Source organism: Lithobates pipiens, unplaced genomic scaffold, assembly GCF_037356315.1.
Source record: "Lithobates pipiens isolate NorthernLeopardFrog02 unplaced genomic scaffold, aLitPip1_a1.2 Scaffold_22, whole genome shotgun sequence".
Lineage (NCBI taxonomy): Eukaryota > Metazoa > Chordata > Amphibia > Anura > Ranidae > Lithobates > Lithobates pipiens.
The window spans coordinates 44038305-44060051 of record NW_027507784.1 but is presented as its reverse complement, the minus strand read 5'-3'; the positions used below and the strand labels follow the sequence as shown (position 1 = coordinate 44060051).

At 43.8% G+C, this 21747-nt stretch overlaps 1 protein-coding gene across 1 annotated transcript in view; it reads left to right on the top strand.

Moving 5' to 3' along the window:
- Positions 1-4261: 4261 nt before the first annotated feature.
- The window catches only part of LOC143925671 (uncharacterized), a 46123-nt gene continuing 28637 nt past the window's right edge, over positions 4262-21747 (top strand). The window contains exons 1-2 of the mRNA XM_077450134.1: positions 4262-4271; positions 7875-8165. Coding sequence (XP_077306260.1) covers positions 4262-4271; positions 7875-8165 — 301 coding nt within the window. The remainder of the gene's footprint in view (positions 4272-7874; positions 8166-21747) is intronic.

Below are 21747 nucleotides of genomic sequence, written 5' to 3'. Positions count from 1 at the left end.
GAATGACTTAAAATCCATAAAAGTATTGCATCATTAAAAAACAAGCGTAAATACACTTACAATGGTGGCCGCCGCTTCAAAGACATGGATGTGGCATTGTGACATCAGCACATAGGCCTACAGGGGTAAGTTTCTAGCTGAGGTATGCTCCTGGATGTTCTTCCCCATAAATGTTGTGGGACAAGACAGCTCCCCGGCCAAGATCAGGGTCATCTATTTGTACAAAAAAAATTATTGAATGATTATGGATGTGGTAACACTAGTCCTTTACAGAACTTAACCACTTAAGGACCAGAAGGATTTACCCCCTTAACCACTTCCTGCCCGGCCTATAGCAGATTGACAGCTGGGAAGTGGTTCAGTTATCCTGACTGGACGTCATATGACATCCAGCAGGATAAGATGACAATGCGCGCCTGCGGGGCATGCAGCGCGGCGATCGGTGGTGTGGTGTGTCACAAGTTTTGGTCCGTTTTCTCGCCACTTTTAGTTTTTTCATCCTCTCACATATCCAGCTATTGGTACATGTCCATTTGTCATTTATATATTGTTCCCATTAGGACTCATAGATAATTTATTATCATGCCAAAATAACTCTGTTTTTTGTTGTTTTTTTTGTCTGAGTACCATTTTAAAACACATTTTGTGTTTGGGTTTGATTGATTCTGATTCTTGTCTCAAGCCCGCATTATTTGTGGGACAGTATTAAAGCAGCTTGCCCCATATACCCTTCTGAATAAGGTTACACTTATTCTGTACATACGTGCATTTTAGAATCAATAGATGGTTTGGGCATGTGTGTATATATATATATATATATATATATATAGTATATATATATATCTTTTTCGGGTATTAGGAGGCTAGACACAAATACATTGATTGATTTTTCTTTGTTTTGTGTTTTTCTTTTTCTGTTGTTTTGATTTGTTTATAGGTATTATGACATTTTGTCTCATAGACATTGTTTATGGACATTTTTGTTTTTATAATTTTCTCCTTTTTTTTGAGGACTGTCAGTGTTTGCATGCAATACATATTTTAAATGTTGTAATGTTTTTAACATGTCAGCTGGAATGTTTCTTGCATTTAGCACTATCCTAGGCGGGTGGTTTTGGGTTTGCCTGATTGGGGTTTACTCCTTAAATAGCCTGCTTAGCTTATGCTACTTTTGTTGTGAAACTCGTCAACTGCTTGTCATGTGTTTTGTCTGATACACTTGTGACAATAAAGGTACATCAAACAAGTTTTTTGGAGATTTCAGAGTGAGACCATTTCTTTGTTTTACACAGATGTGAACTGATGAGGCGGCACAGATGGGCACTGATTGGCACAGATATGCACTGATGTGGCATAGATGTGAACTGATGAGGCGGCACAGATGGGCCCTGATCACTGATGGCACTGATCACTGATGCCACAGATGGGCACAGATGGCACAGATGGGCACTAATTATTGATGGCACAGACTGACACTGATCCTAATTGGCACCGTGGAACTGTGGTACTGATTGGGCACTGTTTGGGCACTAAATTTGTTTATTTTCGTTTACTGTAATACGTTTGAATCACTCACGATACAGCACAGATCCTCTCTCTATCCTCGGTCTCTGTGTGAGGAGGAAGAGCTGTCAATGAGAGATGGTCTCATATGTTTACATTTGAGATCATCTCTCATTGTCCACACCGATCGTGTAGTAAATGGCCTCTACGATTGACCATTTACAGAGATCTGTGATTGGCTGTGTCCAAGGGACACGGCCAGCATAGATTTTCCCCAATGCACGCTCACGAGAGCGAGCGGGGGGCGAGGAAAGGGGAGGTCGTCTATTGACGCCCCCCCTGGCAATTTAGATCCATGCTGTAGCCGTCATTCGGCTATAGCGTGGGCGGGAACTGGTTAAGATGTTTTTTATATGCTCTGCTATCCTTTTCTTTAAAGATCTTTTTGTGCTCCCCCCATACATGAGGCCACAAGGGCCATTTTAAAGGATTTCTGTCTCGGCATGTTATTAGCTGCTGTTGTACACTCTACACAAGCAAAGAAACCTTCTAATCTATTGAACACCATTGTTTTTTTAGGAGGGTCTATAACAGTGATGGCGAACCTTGGCACCCCAGATATTTTGGAACTACATTTCCCATGGTGCTCAACTACACTGCAGAGTGCCAGTGCATCATAGGAAATGTAGTTCCAAAACATCTGGGGTGCCAAGGTTCGCCATCACTGGTCTATAATCTTTTTAACAATACTATCACCAAAAGTTGGTCCTCTTCTATATATAAAAGATTGTGTTAGTGGTAATTTGGATCCCAAGATTGTATCCATACTCAAAGTAGGCCAATGTTAACAACATATTGCCTCCACTTCAATTGTACAATGGTAATCTGACAAAAAACTTAATTGGTGACTCTCTGTATCTTGATTTCCTTTCACCTTTTCTAAACATTAATTTCTAGGGATTTTTACCAACTTCTTTTATGATTTCTATCTTTAAATTATCTGATGGGTATCCTTTCTTTATAAACCTCCTTTTAATCACTTGGGATTCTTCCAGAAATTCCTTATGTCTCGTGCAGTTCCTTCTCACTCGCACTATCTGTCTCTTTGGAATATTATGCAACCACATTGGGTGGTGTCCACTGTTAATTGATGGATAGCTGTTTCTATTAGTGGGCTTGAAATAAACCTTAGTGAGGAGGTCTCCACCATTCCTAAATATCATGACATCTAAAAAATAATTTCATAATTACTCCATTATCTTTTAGGTATGCTTTTGTCTGAAGCACACTCTGCTGCAAGAACTTATCAAGATACTCTCCTAGTCTAGCTGTCACTGAGTCTATTCCATTCATTATAGGATGGGCAGGTGGGCAGACAGCATTTTTTTGTATCTTAGATAGAGTATAGATAATGGGAATACGGCATGGGGTTGGAACCAGATATCTATGGCTGAGTGGGAGGATAGATTTGTCTTTGGTAAGCGGAAATCTGAAATAATGTTCTACCAAAGATTTATAGACAATCTGCTACCTCCTCACTAAGATTTATTTCAAGCCCACTGATAAATAGCTGTTTCTATCAATTATCCCTAGAGATTAATGTTTAGAAAAGGTGAAAGGAAATCAAGATACAGAGAGTTACCAATGAAGTTTTATCTCCGATTACCATGTATAGTTCAATAAAGAAAAGAATAACAGAGTATCTAAAAAACATCTTAATAGGATTTTGTCACCACAATGTATCCCTGAATTTTAAGAACATGCATGATAAGGGTCCATCATTTTTGTAATTTTGGGGTGAAGATGTGGTTCACCCCTCATGAAGAGGCTCTAACATTATCAGAGATCTCTCCAGGAGGGAAACCAAGTGGATTCATACGTTGGGGTCCCTAACTCCAGGGGGCCTCAATGTTGAATTAGACTTAAAGGGGTTGTAAAGGTAAATGTTTTTTCACCTTAATGCATTCTATGCATTAAGGTGAAAAAATATCTCACACTGCCGGCGCCCCCAGTCCCCCCGTTTTACTTACCTGACCCCTCGAAAATCCCGCGCTCGCCCCCGCCGTCCTCTTCGCCGCTCAGCCTGGCCGCTGATTGGCTGGAGTGGATGGATTGAAAGCAGCGCAGCCATTGGCTCGCGCTGCTGTCAATCACATCCAATGACGCAGCGCGCCGGGGGGCGGGGCCTTGTGATACAGCGAGCGGCTATAGCCGCCGGCTGTATCACGGGAGCGTGCCCGCAGTGCTTCTCACCAATGCGAGGGAGCTCGCATTAACGTGAGAAGCACCTGCGGGAGGAAGCAGAGACAGCCGCCGAGGGACCCCAGAAGAGCAGGTTCGGGGCCACTCTGTGCAAAACGAGCTGCACAGTGGAGGTAAGTATGACATGTTTGTTATTTTAAAAAAATAAAAATTTTTACTTTACAACCCCTTTAAACTGCTTCATTTTTGACACTTGGTGGTGTTTGTTGTTCATCTTGAATGTGAACATTATGGACTCTTTCATCATTTAATATTTTAATATGTTATTGTATGTTTTTGCGCTGCACTGCTTTTCTACTTTTACTGTTATTTGGGATTTGATAATTTGACTCTCAGTGTTCAGCTGCTGTTGCTAGGTTTTATTTGCGCTGATTGACTTGCTTTATATACAAATGGGAGATGAGCCTTTGTATTCTTTTTGGTCAGCAGTGGCTTTGACTCTGAAACTCTCCCATGGATACCATTTTTTCTCAGTCTCTTTTTTTATTGTTAAGTCATGAACACAAGTAAGTTAGGCAAGTGAGGCCTGCAGTTCTTTAGATGTTGTTCTGGGTTGATTTATGACCTCCTGGATGAGTTGTCGTCATGCTCTTGGAGTAATTTTTGAAGGCCAGCCACTCCTGAGAAGATTCCCCACTGTTCCAAGTTATCTCTATTTGTGGATAATGGCTCTCCACATGGTTCATTGGAGTTCCAAAGTCTTAGAAATGGCTTTAAAACCCTTCCTAGACCAATATATGTACATTACTTTGTTTCTAATCTGTTCTTAATTTTTGTAGCATGATATGTGGCTTTTTGTGATCTGTGCATTCTTCACTTTGTCAGACAGCTTCTATTTATGTGATTTATTGATTCAACAGGTATGGCAGTAATCAGGCCTGGGTGTGGCAAGTGAAATTTAACTCAGTTTTTCAAAAAATTGTGGTTAATCACTGTTCATTCATGATTCAGCATGGAAGGGGGCACAGCTGTATTCTGGTGGGGGTGAATGTAGGACCCTCTACCTTAGGTAGATAGGTAGGTGCTAGAGTAGTGTTTTTGTTAGTACTGCCAGTGCAGGTAAATACAGGCAGGGCTATCTGTGAACTATGCCTGTTTGTTTTTGATCTGGGACCTTGGGAGTGCTTTAGTGTAGCAGCAGGTGACTGACATGTACTTTATCTCTCTGGTGCCTCCTTTGTTTCCAGAGGGTTCTGAAAAAGAGGCAGGGCAGAGAGTGAGACTAACATGGAATGTATCTGGGAGCCCTGACCAATCCCCAACTAGGATTGTCAGGGGGCAAGGCAAGTATATATACTCATGGTCAGCCTGATGGAGGAGGAGTTGTCGGGTGGAACACCTAAATGATGGAGTGTTAGACTGTCTTTGCCTTAGAGGGAGTCCCCTTTCTGGGGGGGGGGGGGGGGGGGGGGTGAACTCGGGTCTGGAGCTTGGGAGCTGGGAGGGAGCCTCTCTCTCTCTACATGGTCATTGAGAGGTGTCCTGGTACGGAAGCAGGAGGAGGACAGTTGGGAGCACTGCCGGACAAGTCATTCAGGAGGGATCCATGCCAGTGTTGGTGAGTGAGAAGCACAGTGAGTTCTGGGAGAGACATGCCAGGATTGGATGTGGAGCCAAAGGGAGAGACTGTGGTGTTGTTGGAGTCAGTTAGCACATTGTCCTTTTTTTCTCTTCAATAATGGTTGCTACCACAGAGAGGACTGCAGACCCCTGCTAGCAAATGGCTATCAGTAAGTAAGATGTTGGGACGTATTCAGAGTGAGGCCAAACCATGTGCTAACGGTGACAGGAATCTAATTTTCTACAGTGGAAAAGCAAAGTGATCTTAAGTAGTGTGCTGAGGGAGTGAGAAGTTTGGGACACTGCAAATTTAGATTCAACTATCTTTATTCAATCAACTGAAATTCATCCTCTGGGCATCCAATGTCCCTTTCCCCATCCAAGTTTAATTTCCTAAATAAAACAAGAAAAACAAGCTAAAGACTGATCGTTGAGTGACAAAGTGTGTCTGAGATGGATGTCTGGCCAAGCAGGATGATGTGTGGAGCTGAAACACGCAGCGACCCCACGGGGGGCACCGCTACATATGTTTTTGGTTGTAACATGACAAAATGTGGAAAATTTCAAGGGGAATTAATACTTTTTCAAGGCACTGTATATTTAAGGAGGCTGATTGTGTGTGTTTATCACTGATTGTTGATTGGTTTATATTAAGTAAAGATGCACACTTTTGTGGTTACTTAGCGCAGTGATTGTGTGGTATAATTTTGTAGACTGGATTGTACTTTTGAGTCATCTTGGTGAGTTGGACACTGCCCGCGGATCTTGCCAAGTTAGCAAATTGTCATATTCGTCTTATAGACTAGGTCTTACGAGGTATGCATTTTGTGTATATCTACATTTTAAACAAAACTAGTATTTCTAGTTTTATAGTTCTGGAGATCTTAAAGATATTGATAAGATAAAGCAAGTCCAGGGATAAACACCAAAACGGTGATTTATAACATATCAGTAGAGACTGGAGGAACTTAAAGTGGAAGATTTGGCAAAAACTAACTATGTCCCATACACACGATCAGATATTCCGTCAGAAAAAATCTTGGATGGAACGGAATTCCGCTCAAGCTTGCCTTGCATACACACGGTCATACAAAAGTTTTCTGAACTTTCGATCGTCAAGAGCACGGTGAGGTACAACACTACGACGAGCCGAGAAAATTAAGTTCAATGCTTCTGAGCATGCGTCAAATTGTTTCCGAGCATGCGTGATTTTTTTGCGCGTCCCATTTGCATACAGACAAACACATTTTTCGGATAGGAACTTTTTCATACTGAAAAAATAGAGAACCTGCTCTCAATCTTTTGCTGGCTGTAAATCTGCCAGCAAAAGTCCAATGGAGCATACACACGGTCGGAATTTCTGACCAAAAGCTCTCATCCGACTTTTGCTGGCAGAATTCCTGATCCTGTGTATGGGGCATAACTCTATGCCTCATTCTAACCCTAATCTATCTAGCCCTGTAAAGCAAGAAAAAATCGCTATACGTACTTGTTCTGCAGCCGCTGTGGTCCGGTCTCCAGCGGTGGATGCTGTGTTTAGAAGTGAACCGGCAATGGCTGGGAAATGCCTGGGAAATTACATCACCCATAGACTTACTATGGGGCTTCCATTGTTGGCTGCCCCTGCTGCACATGTCTACACAGAAGCCAGCATGGGAGCGACTGCAGTACAGATAAATATAATGATTTTTACTTTACAGGGTTAGAAAGATTAGTCTTAAAATGTGGCCAAGAGTAGGAAAAGAGTAAGTCAGTTTTGCCTAAACTTCTACTTTAAAGAGGAGCTGCACCTTTAAAAAAAATATTAAAAGCCAGCAGCTACAAATATTGCAGCTGCTGACTTTTAATAAATTGACACTTACCTGTCCCAGGGTCCAGCGATGTCGGCGGCAGATGACGAGCAATCGCTCGTCTCTCCTCTGCCCCCTCCATTCTCTGTCAAGGAATCGGGAAGTGAAGCATTGCGGCTTCACTGCCCAGTTCCCTACTGCGCATGCGCGAGTCGCGCTGTGCGTCTCCACTGGTCCCCGCTGTGTCCTGGGAACTGTGTGTTTCCCAGAACACAAGGGGGGGGGGGGGCATCTGTGGCTAGCTGCGGCTAGCTTGTCCCAGAAGTGGGTGCAGATACCTGGAATATCCAGGTATCTGCACCCCCCCTCCCCCTGAAAGGTGCCAATAGTGAGGGATCAGATGAGCGGAACTTCCACTTCAGGGTGGAGGTCCACTTTAAGTTCAGCATCAAGGAAAGGGAGAGCATGATCAAATTCTTTAAATACATGAAGGGTGTGAATAAAGTTCAGGAGGGCAGGATTTTCCATACGGAGTTAAGATGAGGAACACGGGGACATGGCCTTAAACTAGCAGGAGGGAAGTTCAGAACTAACCTTGGAAATTATTGTATTGCAGAAAAAATAGTGGAAACTTGGAAAAGATTCAGGGCTCAATGGGCCAATTAGCTGCAGTAAATCAGGTGCCCTGGTACTTTTAAAATGCATGAATAAATGAATGGTCATTGGTTCTGTAGTTGACAGTTAATTATTATATTTCAGCAACTCCCTTGGTCACAATTGAGAGGGTGGAGAAGGAGGACAAGACCAGCTCTGCACTGTGCTCAGTGATGGGATTCTACCCCAGAGATATCTCAGTGAACATTGTAATAGATCAAACAATCATGGAGGACTCAGTACTGACTGAACATCGCACAAATGCTGATGGCACTTACTCTATTAACAAAACATGGACAATACCAACTGATGTGTCACCAAAATTCTTGTCCTGTTTAGTGCACCATGAGACCCTCTCACCTTATGTACAAAAAGACCTTCAGCTGACTTATCAAGGTAAGACCCTCAGCTTATTCTGCACTTCAAATCATGGTTAGTAAAGCTGTAATTGAAAGTATAGTATATATTATAAAGAGCATATCTAATGATTTGTTTGTTGATCTCTCCTCTCCAGGTCCAGGGTCCAACGATGATGTCCAGTGCAGCGCATCCTTTCTCCACCAGAGACACCGCGGGAATCCTGGCAGCCTGACAGGTCTCTTAGCTGACGGGTGGCCCCATCCTCAGCTAAGAGACCTGACAGGCTGCCGGGATTCCCGCGGTGTCTCCAGTGGAGACAGGATGTGCTGCACTGGACATCATCGTTGGATCCTGGACCTGGAGAGGAGAGATCATCCAACGCTGGATCCCGGAGAGGAGATCACCCATCGCAGGATACCGAGAGTGGATTACCACCGCTGGAATCTTTTTTACATTTTTTTTATTTTTAATAAAGGACTTATCCCAACGGTGTCTGTGTGTTTTTTTTACAATTTTTTACACTTTCTTTGTGAAATGGTAGGGATAAAATGTACCCGTTACCATTTCAAACGGGGGGGGGATCTGGGGGTCCCCTTGTTAAAGGGGGCTTCCAGATTCCGATAAGCCCCTCGCCCGCAGAACCCCACAACCACCAGGCAAGGGTTGTGGGGATGAGGCCCTTGTCCCCATCATTATGAGGAAAAGGTGCTTTGGGGGGCTACCCCCAAAGTACCCTCCCAATGTTGAGGGCATGTGGCCTGGTATGGGGCTCTCTCTCTTGTCCCCCCTCTTTTCCGGCGGCCTGCCAGGTTGCGTGCTCGGAATAAAGGGTCTGCTATGGAGTTTTGGGGGGAACTCCACGCCATTTTTTTTTTTAACTTGACGCAGGGTTCACCTTTATATCCATACCAGATCTGAAGGGCCTGGCACTTGAATTTGGGGGGACCCCCATGCATTTTTTTTTAACAATGACTTTTAATGAGTGTTCTCTGTATTATGGGGAGCCGACAATTCATTATAGCCACGAGTGCTTTTAAATTACTTTTTTTCCTTCAGAAATGACACTTTGCGCAGGAACAGTTCTAAGCAGGGGAAACATGCGCCCCTTCACAGGCATACTATAGACACCCCCCAGGTAGGAAATTTAAAGGAATATTACACTTTTATTGTTTCACTTTAAGCATTATTAAAAGCTCTGCTCCCAAAACAACAGCAATTTTTAAAAAAATTTTTTGCATTGATACATGTCCCCTGGGGCAGGACCCAGGTCCCCAAACACTTTTTATGACAATAACTTGCATATAAGCCTTTAAAATTAGCACTTTTGATTTTTCACGTTCTAGTCCCATAGACTTTAATGGTGTTCGGATGCTCGAACAACTTTATTGTCTGTTCGCATGTTCTGATGTGAACTGAACTGGGAAGGGTTTGGCTCATCCCTACCTGGGGCTTCAGCGGGACAGAGGCCGTGGCTGCACCCTAGGCGGCTGCCTAGTTTGCCTATTGCAATATACAGTGGTGTGAAAAAGTGTTTGCCCCCTTCCTCATTTCCTGTTCCTTTGCATGTTTGTCACACTTAAGTGTTTCGGAACATCAAACCAATTTAAACAATAGTCAAGGACAACACAAGTAAACACAAAATGCAATTTGTAAATGAAGGTGTTTATTATTAAAGGTGAAAAAAAATCCAAACCATCATGGCCCTGTGTGAAAAAGTGATTGCCCCCTAAACCTAATAACTGGTTGGGCCACCCTTAGCAGCAACAACTGCAACCAAGCGTTTGCGATAACGTGCAATGAGGCTTTTACAGCGTCCTGGAGGAATTTTGGCCCACTCATCTTTGCAGAATTGTCCTAATTCAGTTACATTAGAGGGTTTTCGAGCATGAACGGCCTTTTTAAGGTCATACCACAACATCTCAATAGGATTCAGGTCAGGACTTTGGCTAGGCCACTCCAAAGTCTTCATTTTGTTTTTCTTCAGCCATTCGGTGGTGGACTTGCTGGTGTGTTTAGGATCATTGTCCTGCTGCAGAACCCAAGTTCGTTTCAGCTTGAGTACACGAACAGATGGTCGGACATTCTCCTTCAGGATCTCTTGGTAGACAGCAGAATTCATAGTTCCTTTTATCACGGCAAGTCTTCCAGGTCCTGAAGCAGCAAAACAGCCCCAGACCATCACACTACCACCACCATATTTTACTGTTGGTATAATGTTCTTTTTATGAAATGCAGTGTTCCTTCTACGCCAGATATACTTGGACACACACCTTCCAAAGAGTTCCACTTTTGTCTCATCGGTCCACAGAATGTTGTCCCAAAAGTCTTGGGGATCATCAAGATGTGTTGTGGAGAAATTGAGACGAGCTTTGATGTTCTTTTTGCTCAGCAGTGGTTTTCTCCTTGGAACTCTGCCATGCAGGCCATTTTTGCCCAATCTTTTCCTGATGGTGGAGGCATGAACGCTGACCTTAACCACTTTCAGACTGGACCATTTTGCTGGTAAATGACCAGAGGTCTTTTTACACTTTGGCACTGCGCTGCTTTAACTGGTAATTGCGCGGTCATGCAATGTTGTACCCAAACGAAATTTGCGTCCTTTTCTTCCCACAAATAGAGCTTTCTTTTAAAGGTATTTGACTGACTCTGCGATTTTTATTTTTTGCGATATAAACGTAAAAAGACCGCAAATTTTGAAAAAAAATGATATTTTCTACTTTTTGTTATTAGAAAAATCCAATAAACTCAATTTTAGTCATACATTTAGGCCAAAATGTATTCAGCCACATGTCTTTGGTAAAAAAAAAGTCAATAACTGTATATTTATTGGTTTGCGCAAAAGTTGTCACATCTACAAACTAAGGTACATTTTCTGGAATTTACGCAGCTTTTAGTTTATGACTGCCTATCTAATTTCTTGAGGTGCTAAAATGGCAGGGCAGTACAAACCCCCCCCAAATGACCCCATTTTGGAAAGTAGACACCCTAAGGAAATTGATAAGAGGCATGTTGAGCCCATTGAATATTTTATTTTTTTGCCGCAAGCGATTGAATAATGACAAAAAAAAAAAAATTTCTTTTTTTTACACAAAGTTGTCACTAAATGATATATTGCTCACACATGCCATGGTTATATGTGGAATTGTACCCCAAAATACATTCTGCTGCTTCTCCTGAGTACGGGGATACCACATGTGGTCGACTTTTTGGAAGCCTAGCCGCGTACGGGGCCCCGAAAGCCAAGCACCGCCTTCAGGATTTCTAAGGGCATACATATGTCATTTTACTCCTCACTACCTATCACAGTTTTGAAGGCCATAAAATGCCAAGATGGCACAAAACCCCCACAAATGACCCCATTTTAGAAAGCAGACACCCCAAGCTATTTGCTGAGAGGCATGTTGAGTCCATGGAATATTTTATATTTTGCCACAAGTTGCGGGAAAATTACAAACTTTATACATTTTTCACAAAGTTGTCACTAAATGATATATTGCTCACACATGCTATGGGCATATGTGAAATTACACCCCAAAATAAATTCTGCTGCTTCTCCTGAGTACGGGGATACCACATGTGTGGGATTTTTTGGGAGCCTAGCCGCGTACGGGGCCCCGAAAACCAAGCACCGCCTTCAGGCTTTCTAAGGGCGTACATTTTTCATTTCACGCCTCACTACCTATTACAGTTTTGAAGGCCATAAAATGCCAAGATGGCACAAAACCCCCACAAATGACCCCATTTTAGAAAGTAAACACCCCAAGCTATTTGCTGAGAGGCATGTTGAGTCCATGGAATATTTTATATTTTGCCGCAAGTTGCGGGAAAATTACAAACTTTTGTTTTTTTATTTATTTTTTCACAAAGTTGTCACTAAATGATATATTGCTCACGCATTCCATGGGCATATGTAAAATGACACCCCAAAATAAATTCTGCTGCTTCTCCTGAGTACGGGGATACCACATGTGTGGGATTTTTTGGGAGCCTAGCTGCGTACGGGGCCCCGAAAGCCAAGAACCGCCTTCAGGCTTTCTAAGGGCGTACATTTTTGATTTCACGCCTCACTACCTATTACAGTTTTGAAGGCCATAAAATGCCAAGATGGCACAAAACCCCCACAAATGACCCCATTTTAGAAAGTAGACACCCCAAGCTATTTGCTGAGAGGCATGTTGAGTCCATGGAATATTTTATATTTTGCCACAAGTTGCGGGAATATTACAAACTTTTTTTTTTTTTTTTTTTCACAAAGTTGTCACTAAATGATATATTGCTCACACATGCCAGGGGCATATGTGAAATGACACCCCAAAATAAATTCTGCTGCTTCTCCTGAGTACGGGGATACCACATGTGTGGGACTTTTTGGGAGCCTAGTCGCGTACGGGGCCCCGAAAACCAAGAACCGCCTTCAGGATTTCTAAGGGTGTAAATTTTTGATTTCACACCTCACTACCTATCACAGTTTTGAAGGCCATAAAATGCCAAAATAGCACAAAACCCCCCAAAATGACCCCATTTTGGAAAGTAGACACCCCAAGCTATTTGCCGAGAGGCATGGTGAGTATTTTGCAGCTCTCATTTGTTTTTGAAAATGAAGAAAAAAAAAAATAATGTATATTTTTTTTCTTTTTTTCAATTTCAAAACTTTGTGACAAAAATGAAGGTCTGCAAAATACTAACCATACCTCTCGGCAAATAGCTTGGGGTGTCTCCTTTCCAAAATGGGGTCACTTGGGGGGATTTTGTGCTATCTGGGCATTCCATGGCCTCCGAAACTGTGATAGGCAGTGAGGAATGAAATCAAAAATTTACACCCTTAGAAATCCTGAAGGTGGTGCTTGGATTTTGGGGTACCGTACGCGGTTAGGCTCCCAAAAGGTCTCACACTTGTGGTATCCCCGTACTCAGGAGAAGCAACAGAATGTATTTTGGGGTGTAATTTTACATATAACCTTGGCATGTTTGAGCAATATATCATTTAATGACAACTTTGTGCAAAAAAAAAAAAAAAAATAATGTATTTTTTCCAAATTTTTTGTCAAAATATAAAATATTCCATGGACTCGACATGCCTCTCAGCAAATAGCTTGGGGTGTCTACTTTCTAAAATGGGGTCATTTGGGGAGGTTTTGAACTGTCCTGGCATTTTATGCACAACATTTAGAAGCTTATGTCACACATCACCCACTCTTCTAACCACTTGAAGAAAAAGCCCTTTCTGACACTTTTTGTTTACATGAAAAAATATTTTTTTTTGCAAGAAAATTACTTTGAACCCCCAAACATTAAGTGTTTTTTTAAAGCAAAAGCCCTACCGATTAAAATGGTGGGTGTTTAATTTTTTTTTTTTTCACACGGTATTTGCGCAGCGATTTTTCAAACGCATTTTTTGGGGAAAAAACACACTTTTTTTTATTTTAATGCACTAAAAATCACTATATTGCCCAAATGTTTGATGAAATAAAAAATATGATCTTAGGCCGAGTACATGGATACCAAACATGACATGCTTTAAAATTGCACAGAAACGTTCAGCGGCGACAAACTACGTACATTTTTAAAAGCCTTTAAATGCCTTTACAGGTGACCACTTTAGATTTACGGAGGAGGTCTACTGCTAAAATTAGTACCCTCGATCTGACCTTCGTGGTGATACCTCACATGCATGGTGCAATTCCTGTTTACATATGACACCAGACCAACGCTTGCGTTCCACGTTGCGCTTTAGCAGGGGGGGACAGGGGTGTTTTTTTTTATTTTTATTTTTTTTATTATTTATTTTGCTTTTTTATTTTATTTTTAAACTGTTCCTTTCATTTATATATATTTTTTTATGATTTTTATTGTTATCTCAGGGAATGTAAATATCCCCTATGATTGCAATAGGTAGTGACAGGTACTCTTTTTTAAAAAAATTCGGGTCTATCAGACCCTAGATCTCTCCTCTGTTCTCAAAGCATCTGACCACACCAAGATTGGTGTGATAAAATGCTTTCCCAATTTCCCAATGGCGCTGTTTACATCCCGCAAAATCTAAGTCATGAAATGCTCGTAGCTTCCGGTGTCTTAGGCCATAGAGATGATTGGAGCCATTCTGGTCTCTGATCAGCTCTATGGTCAGCTGGCGGAACCACCGGCTGCATTCTCAGGTTCCCTGTTGGGACAGGAGAGCCTGAGAAAACCATGGAAGATGGTGCGGGGGGGGGGGGGGACATTCCCTCCCACTGCTTGTAAAAGTAGTCTAGAGGCTAATTAGCCGCTAGGATTGCTTTTACATAAAAGCCGACCGCTGGCTGAAAAGAATGATACCAAGATGATACCTAAACCTGCAGGCATCATTCTGGTATAAGCACTCAAAGTCCCGCAACATACCAGTATGTTGCTGGAACTGGTTGGGCATATATTGTAATTTTTTTTTCATGCAGCCTGTGGGCTGAACGAAAAAAAAATATTGATCGGTGGGTATGCCCACCATTAGATACCACCCTTCATCCACCCACTTTTAATGGTGGGCATACATGCACCATTTATATATGCCGAAGCATGGGGGCATCTTCCCGCAAAAGGTAGGAGCAGATCGCTCCTCCACCCCGTATGCCCCCATGCTTCGGCATATATGCTCTTTTTTAACTGTGGTGGTGAAATCACCTCCGACAGTGCTGGAGTCGCGGCTTTACGTATCGTGGGAGCAAACGCTGTTGCTGTCAAGATAAATAAATCCGCTCTGCAGCAGAATGGCGTACCTGCTAAGCAAATGATGGTTAACAATAAAACAAAGTAACATTACAGTATAACAGTAGGACTTACCATACCTGCAAAGCAAATACAAAAAAAATAGCAAAAAATAACACATTTAACACAATCTGTGCCTAAAATATATATATGCCGAAGCATGGGGGCATCCTCCCGCAAAAAAGTTATGCCGCGTACATACATTCAAACTTTTCCACGGGCAAGCCCTCCGTCGGAATTTTGACTGTATGTACGCGGCATTAGGAGCAAAATCGCTCCTCCACCCCTTATGCCCCCATGCTTCGGCATATATGCTCTTTTTTAACTGTGGTGGTGAAATCACCTCCGACAGCGCTGGAGTCGTGGCTTTACGTATCGTGGGAGCAAACGCTGTTGCTGTCAAGATAAATAAAACCACGCTACAGCTGAATGGCGTACCTGAAAACAAAAAATGGTTAACAATAAAACATTGCAGAATAGAATACAGTACAAAGGAGCAGAACAATAGAGAGAGAATAGAGAGAGAGAGAACAATAAAACGACAACTATTTTTGTTTTTTTTATTTTACTTTTTTTTGGTTTTTTGGTTTTTTTACTTTTTTTTTTTTTTAAACACTTTTTTATGTAACTTTAACACTTCTGTTGTAACGGTTCCAGCGGTTTGGGTCTCTCAAAATGCGATGGCATCTTGGGAGACCCTGTGAACGCGTGCCTAGCCTGTGCAATGCTGTACCCTACGCTAATACTCAACTAGTGAATGGTAGCGTTCAAAACACTCACCCTGACAAAGACCAGGATTGCCAGGACAGCGGGGACAATAAGAACGGGTGTCACGCCTATATCCGCGCTTTCTGCAGACACAACATTTTCTTTGGGGGGCTCGTTGGGTAGGGGTACTCGGGAGGACATAAGAATAATGCCTCTCATGCAGCCGGCTTACTGCATCTGGTAGGGGAAGGTGAGGTGGAGCACCGTCTGGATACAGAAGGGCTCTGACGATATCCTCCTGGAATTTGAGGAAGGATCGAGTCCGTCCTGAAGCTTTGTGTAGTACATAAGCATTCAGTATAGCCAATTGGAATAAATAAACAGACACTTTTTTGTACCAGCGTCTGGCCTTACGGGCAACTAGATACGGCGCCAACAACTGGTCATTGAGGTCCACCCCTCCCATGTTAAGGTTATATTTGTGGACACAGAGAGGTTTCTTCACAATACCAGTCGCCGTAGGAATTTGGACCGTCGTGTCTGCATGAAGGGAGGTAAGAACGAAAACATTCTTATTATCCCTCCACTTCATAGCGAGCAAATTATTACTGCGCAAGCAGGCTCTCTCCCCCAGCCTAAGACGGGACTCTACAAGCCGCTGGGGAAAGCCCCGGCGATTAGGTCGCACGGTGCCACATGCTCCAATCTGCTGATCAAACAAGTGACTAAACAGTGGCACGCTTGTGTAATAATTGTCCACGTACAAGTGGTACCCCTTTCCGAATAAGGGTGACACCATGTCCCACACTATCTTGCCAGCGCTTCCTATGTAGTCAGGGCAGTTCTCCGGCTCTACGTGACTATCTTTACCCTCATAAACCATGAAACTACGTGTATAGCCTGTGGCCCTGTCACAGAGCTTATACATCTTGACCCCGTATCTGGAACGCTTGTTGGGGACGTATTGTTTGAATGACAAGCGACCAGAAAACTTAATCAGGGACTCATCAACGCAGACAACTTGATCGGGAGTAAACAAGTCTGCAAAACGTTGGTTGAAGTGGTTTATGAGGGGCCGAATTTTGTAGAGCCGATCGTATTCAGGGTCTCCACGAGGACGACAGAGTTCATTGTCGCTGAAGTGCATGAACCACAAAATCTGCTCGTATAGTGCCCTGGACATGGAAGCAGAGAACACGCGCATATGGTGAATTGGGTCTGTAGACCAATATGACCGCAACTCACTCTTTTTGGTTATGCCCATGTTGAGGGAGAGGCCCAGAAAGATTTTAAATTCGGAAACCGTAACTGGTTTCCATTGTCTGGCAAGGGCGGACTGGGGAATAGTGGCGATGTGTTGAGCAGCGTACAAATTGGTTTGGTCCACAATAGATCTATAGAGATCTTCGGTGAAAAACAGTAAGTAAAAGTCAAGTGTCGTAAAATCAACTGTTTCCACGTTAATGCCAGGTTGGCCAGTGAATGGGGGAAGTACGGGTTCTGCAGAAGTGGTGGGCACCCAAATAGGATTGGCGAATTCTGCAGGAAGGGCACTATGGGTACGACGGGCCTGTCTTTGTCTTCTTCTTGGTGGCAGCGGGACACTACTTGTGCTTGCCACCTCGCCAGCTTGAACTGCACTTATGGGACTCGCCACGTCACCACGTGTTACTGCAGTGCTGGATGTAGGTCCAGGTTGTACTAGGCCGCTGGTGCTTGCCAGTTCACCAGAAGGATGAGCGGCTCTAGTACGTCTCTGCTCCATACGAGTGACCTGCGGTTTATGCACCTGAACAACAGAATACATTCAGGATCGGGCACACCTGTCCTTAACAGAGGCCTCATCTCCGTCGTCAGAGCTATCTGTCATGGAGCCGCTGTCCTCTACAGGATCGTATTCTGAGCCTGAATCTGACAGATGAGTGACGTCCTCTTCACTATCTGTCATGCTCAGAAACGTGTAGGCCTCTTCACTAGTGTACCTTCGCTTTGCCGTTTTGGGCTCTAAATTTAGGGGTACACTAGTGAGACTCACAGGTAAAAAAGCACCTAGCCTGTCAGCGACTGTTTCAAAACGCTACAAAAAAAACTGTTAGCGATCGCAGGGATCAAGCCTGACTCTGCAAACGCTGCAGTTATGTGTGTTGTGTTTTGTAAGTGACAGTGATCGATCGATACTGCACTTGGGTGGGCTGGGCTGGGCTTGGCGGAGGGGCTAAACGCAGGTGCTAGCAGGTATCTGGGCTGATCCCGCTAACAATGCGTTTTGGGAAACCTAAAATGCTGGCAACGCTAATATAGATCTGATCAGATACTATATTACTAAGGGAGGTGTATGCTTTGCGCGTGGGTGTTAGCGGTACTGGCACTAACCTGACGCTGGGGCGACGCAGACCTTATCTGACCCTAAAAACTTATATCACCCGCCGGGTGATCAGGGGGTTAAACCTTTATTAGGTAATAAATGGCGGGTGCCCTGAAACAAAAAAAAATAACTAACCAACCAGCGTCACCTATAACAGTTATATGGTGATCACTGGTGAAAGGGTTAACTGGGGGGCAATCAGGGGGCTATGCGGTAGTATATGGGGGTCCCTGACGCTATAAAAAGCTGCGGAGAACCTAAATACTTACCTGCCTAACTAGCGTCACCTGTGACACTAATACAGCGATCAGAAAAACGATCGCTTATTAGTGACACTGGCGACGGGGGGTGATCACGGGGTTAAACCTTTATTGGGGGGGTTAGGGGGGCACCCTAGAGCTAAAGGGGGCTAACCCTAACTGCCCTAACAGTTATTACAGTCACAAATGACACCAATGCAAAAAAAATAAAAATAAAAAATAAATAAAAAAAAATGCAATTGGTGTCACTGTGACTGGGGGGGGCAGGGGTGATTGGGGGGTGATCAGGGGGGTGAAAAGTGTGCCTAGCGTGTTCTACTGTAAGTGTAGTGTTGGGTGCAACTCACCGATCCTCTCTCCTCGGTGCCGGAACGAAAAAGACCGACACGAGGAGAGATTACTTCACTTCCTCTGCCTGTGTTTACATTACAGGAGAGGAAGTGATGTCACCGAGCATTTCTATTCGTCGGGAGCGATCGCGAGGGGGTGGCCATGAATGAATGGCCGCCCCCTCATCCCGGATCGCTCCCGAATGAATACCGACCGCCGCAGGCCCCCGACCCGCGGGAAGGCAGGGACGTACATGTAAGCCCTTATGCCTGCCCGTGCCATTCTGTCGACGTACATCGTCGTGCGCCGGTCGGGAAGTGGTTAACTGAGGCAAGTGAGGCCTGCAGTTCCTTGGACGTTGTTGTGGGGTCTTTTGTGACCTCTTGGATGAGTCGTCGCTGCGCTCTTGGGGTAATTTTGGGCGGCCGGCCACTCCTGGGAAGGTTCACCACTGTTCCATGTCTTCGCCATTTGTGGATAATGGCTCTCACTGTGGTTCGCTGGATTCCCAAAGCTTTGGAAATGGCTTTATACCCCTTTCCAGACTGATAGATCTCAATTACTTTCTTTCTAAATTGTTCCTGAATTTCTTTGGGTCTCGGCATGATGTGTAGCTTTTAAGGATCTTCTGGTGGACCTTACTGTGTCAAGCAGCTCCTATTTAAGTGATGCCTTGATTGTGAACAGGTGTGGAAATAATCAGGCCTGGGTGTGGCTAGAGAAATTGAACTCAGGTGTGGACAACCACAGTTATAGTATGTTTTAACAAGGGGGGCAATCACTTTTTCACACAGGGCCATGATGGTTTGAATTTTTTTTCACCTTTAATAATAAACACCTTCATTTACAAATTGCATTTTGTGTTTACTTGTGTTGTCCTTGACTATTGTTTAAATTGGTTTGATGTTCCGAAACACTTAAGTGTGACAAACATGCAAAGGAACAGGAAATGAGGAAGGGGGCAAACACTTTTTCACACCACTGTACTAGTATCATCCGTGCACTGCCATTGAAATTCTCACTTATCAAAGTCAAGGTCTATAGTGGACTTATCACACTAGCAAATATCCACAATCTGACATTATACAAGACTATGTAGAAATCCAGAATTTTGATGGACATTTTTGCTTTGAGAGTACACTGGTTATGGCATCACTGAATTTACAACAGCTGTATTACAGCATTTCCCCTATATACAGTTATGACTGAATTTCATGATCCTTCTCTCCCCACCCTTTACCCATCCTTTCACATGTCTCAAGCCCCCAGGGGGTTTGTGTCAGGTTGTTCTATCTAAAGCTGTTGCTAAACACTTGGTAAGCACAACTGATACCGATGCACTTGGCGTCCGGACGTTCTGCCTTATTTGTTATATGTTGTCTAAGTCCCACATGTTAGTGTATCATTTTGGCTAGTCCAGTGTGGCTTGTCATGACATGATTTGGGCTAGTCCAGTGTTTGTTATCTCTATCTACCTCCATGTTTTATTTTTATATTTAATCAATAAATAATTGCATTTTATATTATCAAGTAAGTGTTCACTGTCATTCGATAAGCCCCAATTATTTTCTGCCCCCTTCTGTTTGGGCTGTATTGTCTCTATAGTTTGCCTATTGGTAGCGCCGGCCCTGATGATACCATTGGTGTACAACCCTCCTTTTCAACTGGTAAAGAATTGTATTATTCTGAAAAAAAATTATAAGCAGATGTCCAGAGCACACCACCCCCCCTTACATCAGATACCAAGAGCCCCCCCACCATCAGATATCAAGAGTCCCCGACCCTCCCTTACATTGCAGTGCAACCCCATTACCTTGTGCTGTTTCTGGGAAGAAGCTATGGCAGATCTGGTAAGCACAAGTGTCTGGAGGAGAATAAGAGGAGGACTGAAGTCGGCTGCCAGAGTTTGCTTGGAAGCAGAAAGTGCAGGGTCTGGAGGACCAGATGAAGGTGCTGCCGGAGTTTGCAGAGACAAGGGGAGGGGAAGACGAGGCGGGCTAAGGCTGCACAGAGAGGGCAGGATCTGTTGGAGTTCTGTCTTCCTCTCTTTTGCCAACTGCTGAGATAAGGTGGGGGCAGAGACAAGGGGGTGCCACAGCAGCAGGAGAGGTGCAAGGGCCACATGAAATGGCCTGGTGGTCGGTCTGTGGGACTTGTATTTGACAAAATAGGCAAGCGAACTACAATGCAGTGTTAACATGAAAGGTGCTGCATACCCCCATAGGGGCTGCTGATTTTTGTTCATTACCTTTTGCCGATCACTCCACTTCCGATCCCCCATGCAATCACATGACACCAAACAGTCAGAATTCCAGATTTATATTTATTTATTTGGGAATAAATCTGTGGGGCTATTCAGTGAGGTATATGAGATGCCCCATCCGACCCCAATTTCTTTAAGGGGGTTAATCTATAGCCATGGCTTTTTTACTTAAGTACCTTATAGCGATCCTTTCCCAGTTCCATTTCTCTCTACAATACAGCACTTTCAAGTTAGACAGATAAGCATTACTCTGAATAATCCCTTCCGCCAAACCGATAGATATCCTGTGGGTGTTGAACTCAAAGTGACAGGCCATCACTGACTATTACCATGACTTGTATTGTCAAACTTCCCTCAGTCCTTGAAAGCACTTGATACTTGATACTGTGTTCCTTGGAATTTCTGATTTAGCTCCTCTGGGTTTGCACTCCCTTTGCTCTCTCCCAAGCAGCAGTCCATGTTCTACTCCCAGAAAGTCGATCACCCAGTTCTCCTCCACCGCGTTGCTCCTACTTCCTCCTCCTCCAAAGCTGCCCAGCACATCCCCCGAATGGGGACGTCCGGTATTTCCCCAGCGCTACATGTCGGCTTCCTCTCCAGGGGCCAGACTCTCGGCCTCCCTGGACTTTCCTCCAGCTCCCGGCCCCGGAATCTCTGAACTCCTGAGCCTCTGGACCTGAGCTCTCCCTTCTCGGATCTCCAACTCCCCAGAGCATGTGACCTCCGTTTTTATGAGAGACCTCCCCTTGACCATATCAATTAACCATTGGTCAATCCTCTCACATGGGATTCCTGCCACTCAGGTCTCAGGCCATCCTCTTTCCAGCACAATCCACTATCAAGTAGAGAAGGTACCCCTTCTATTCTGACACTTCCAACCCTGAATCAACAACCGGGCCTAGTAAAGAACACGGCCCTGGCTAAATTTTCCTGTCTCTATATCCTACACTATCA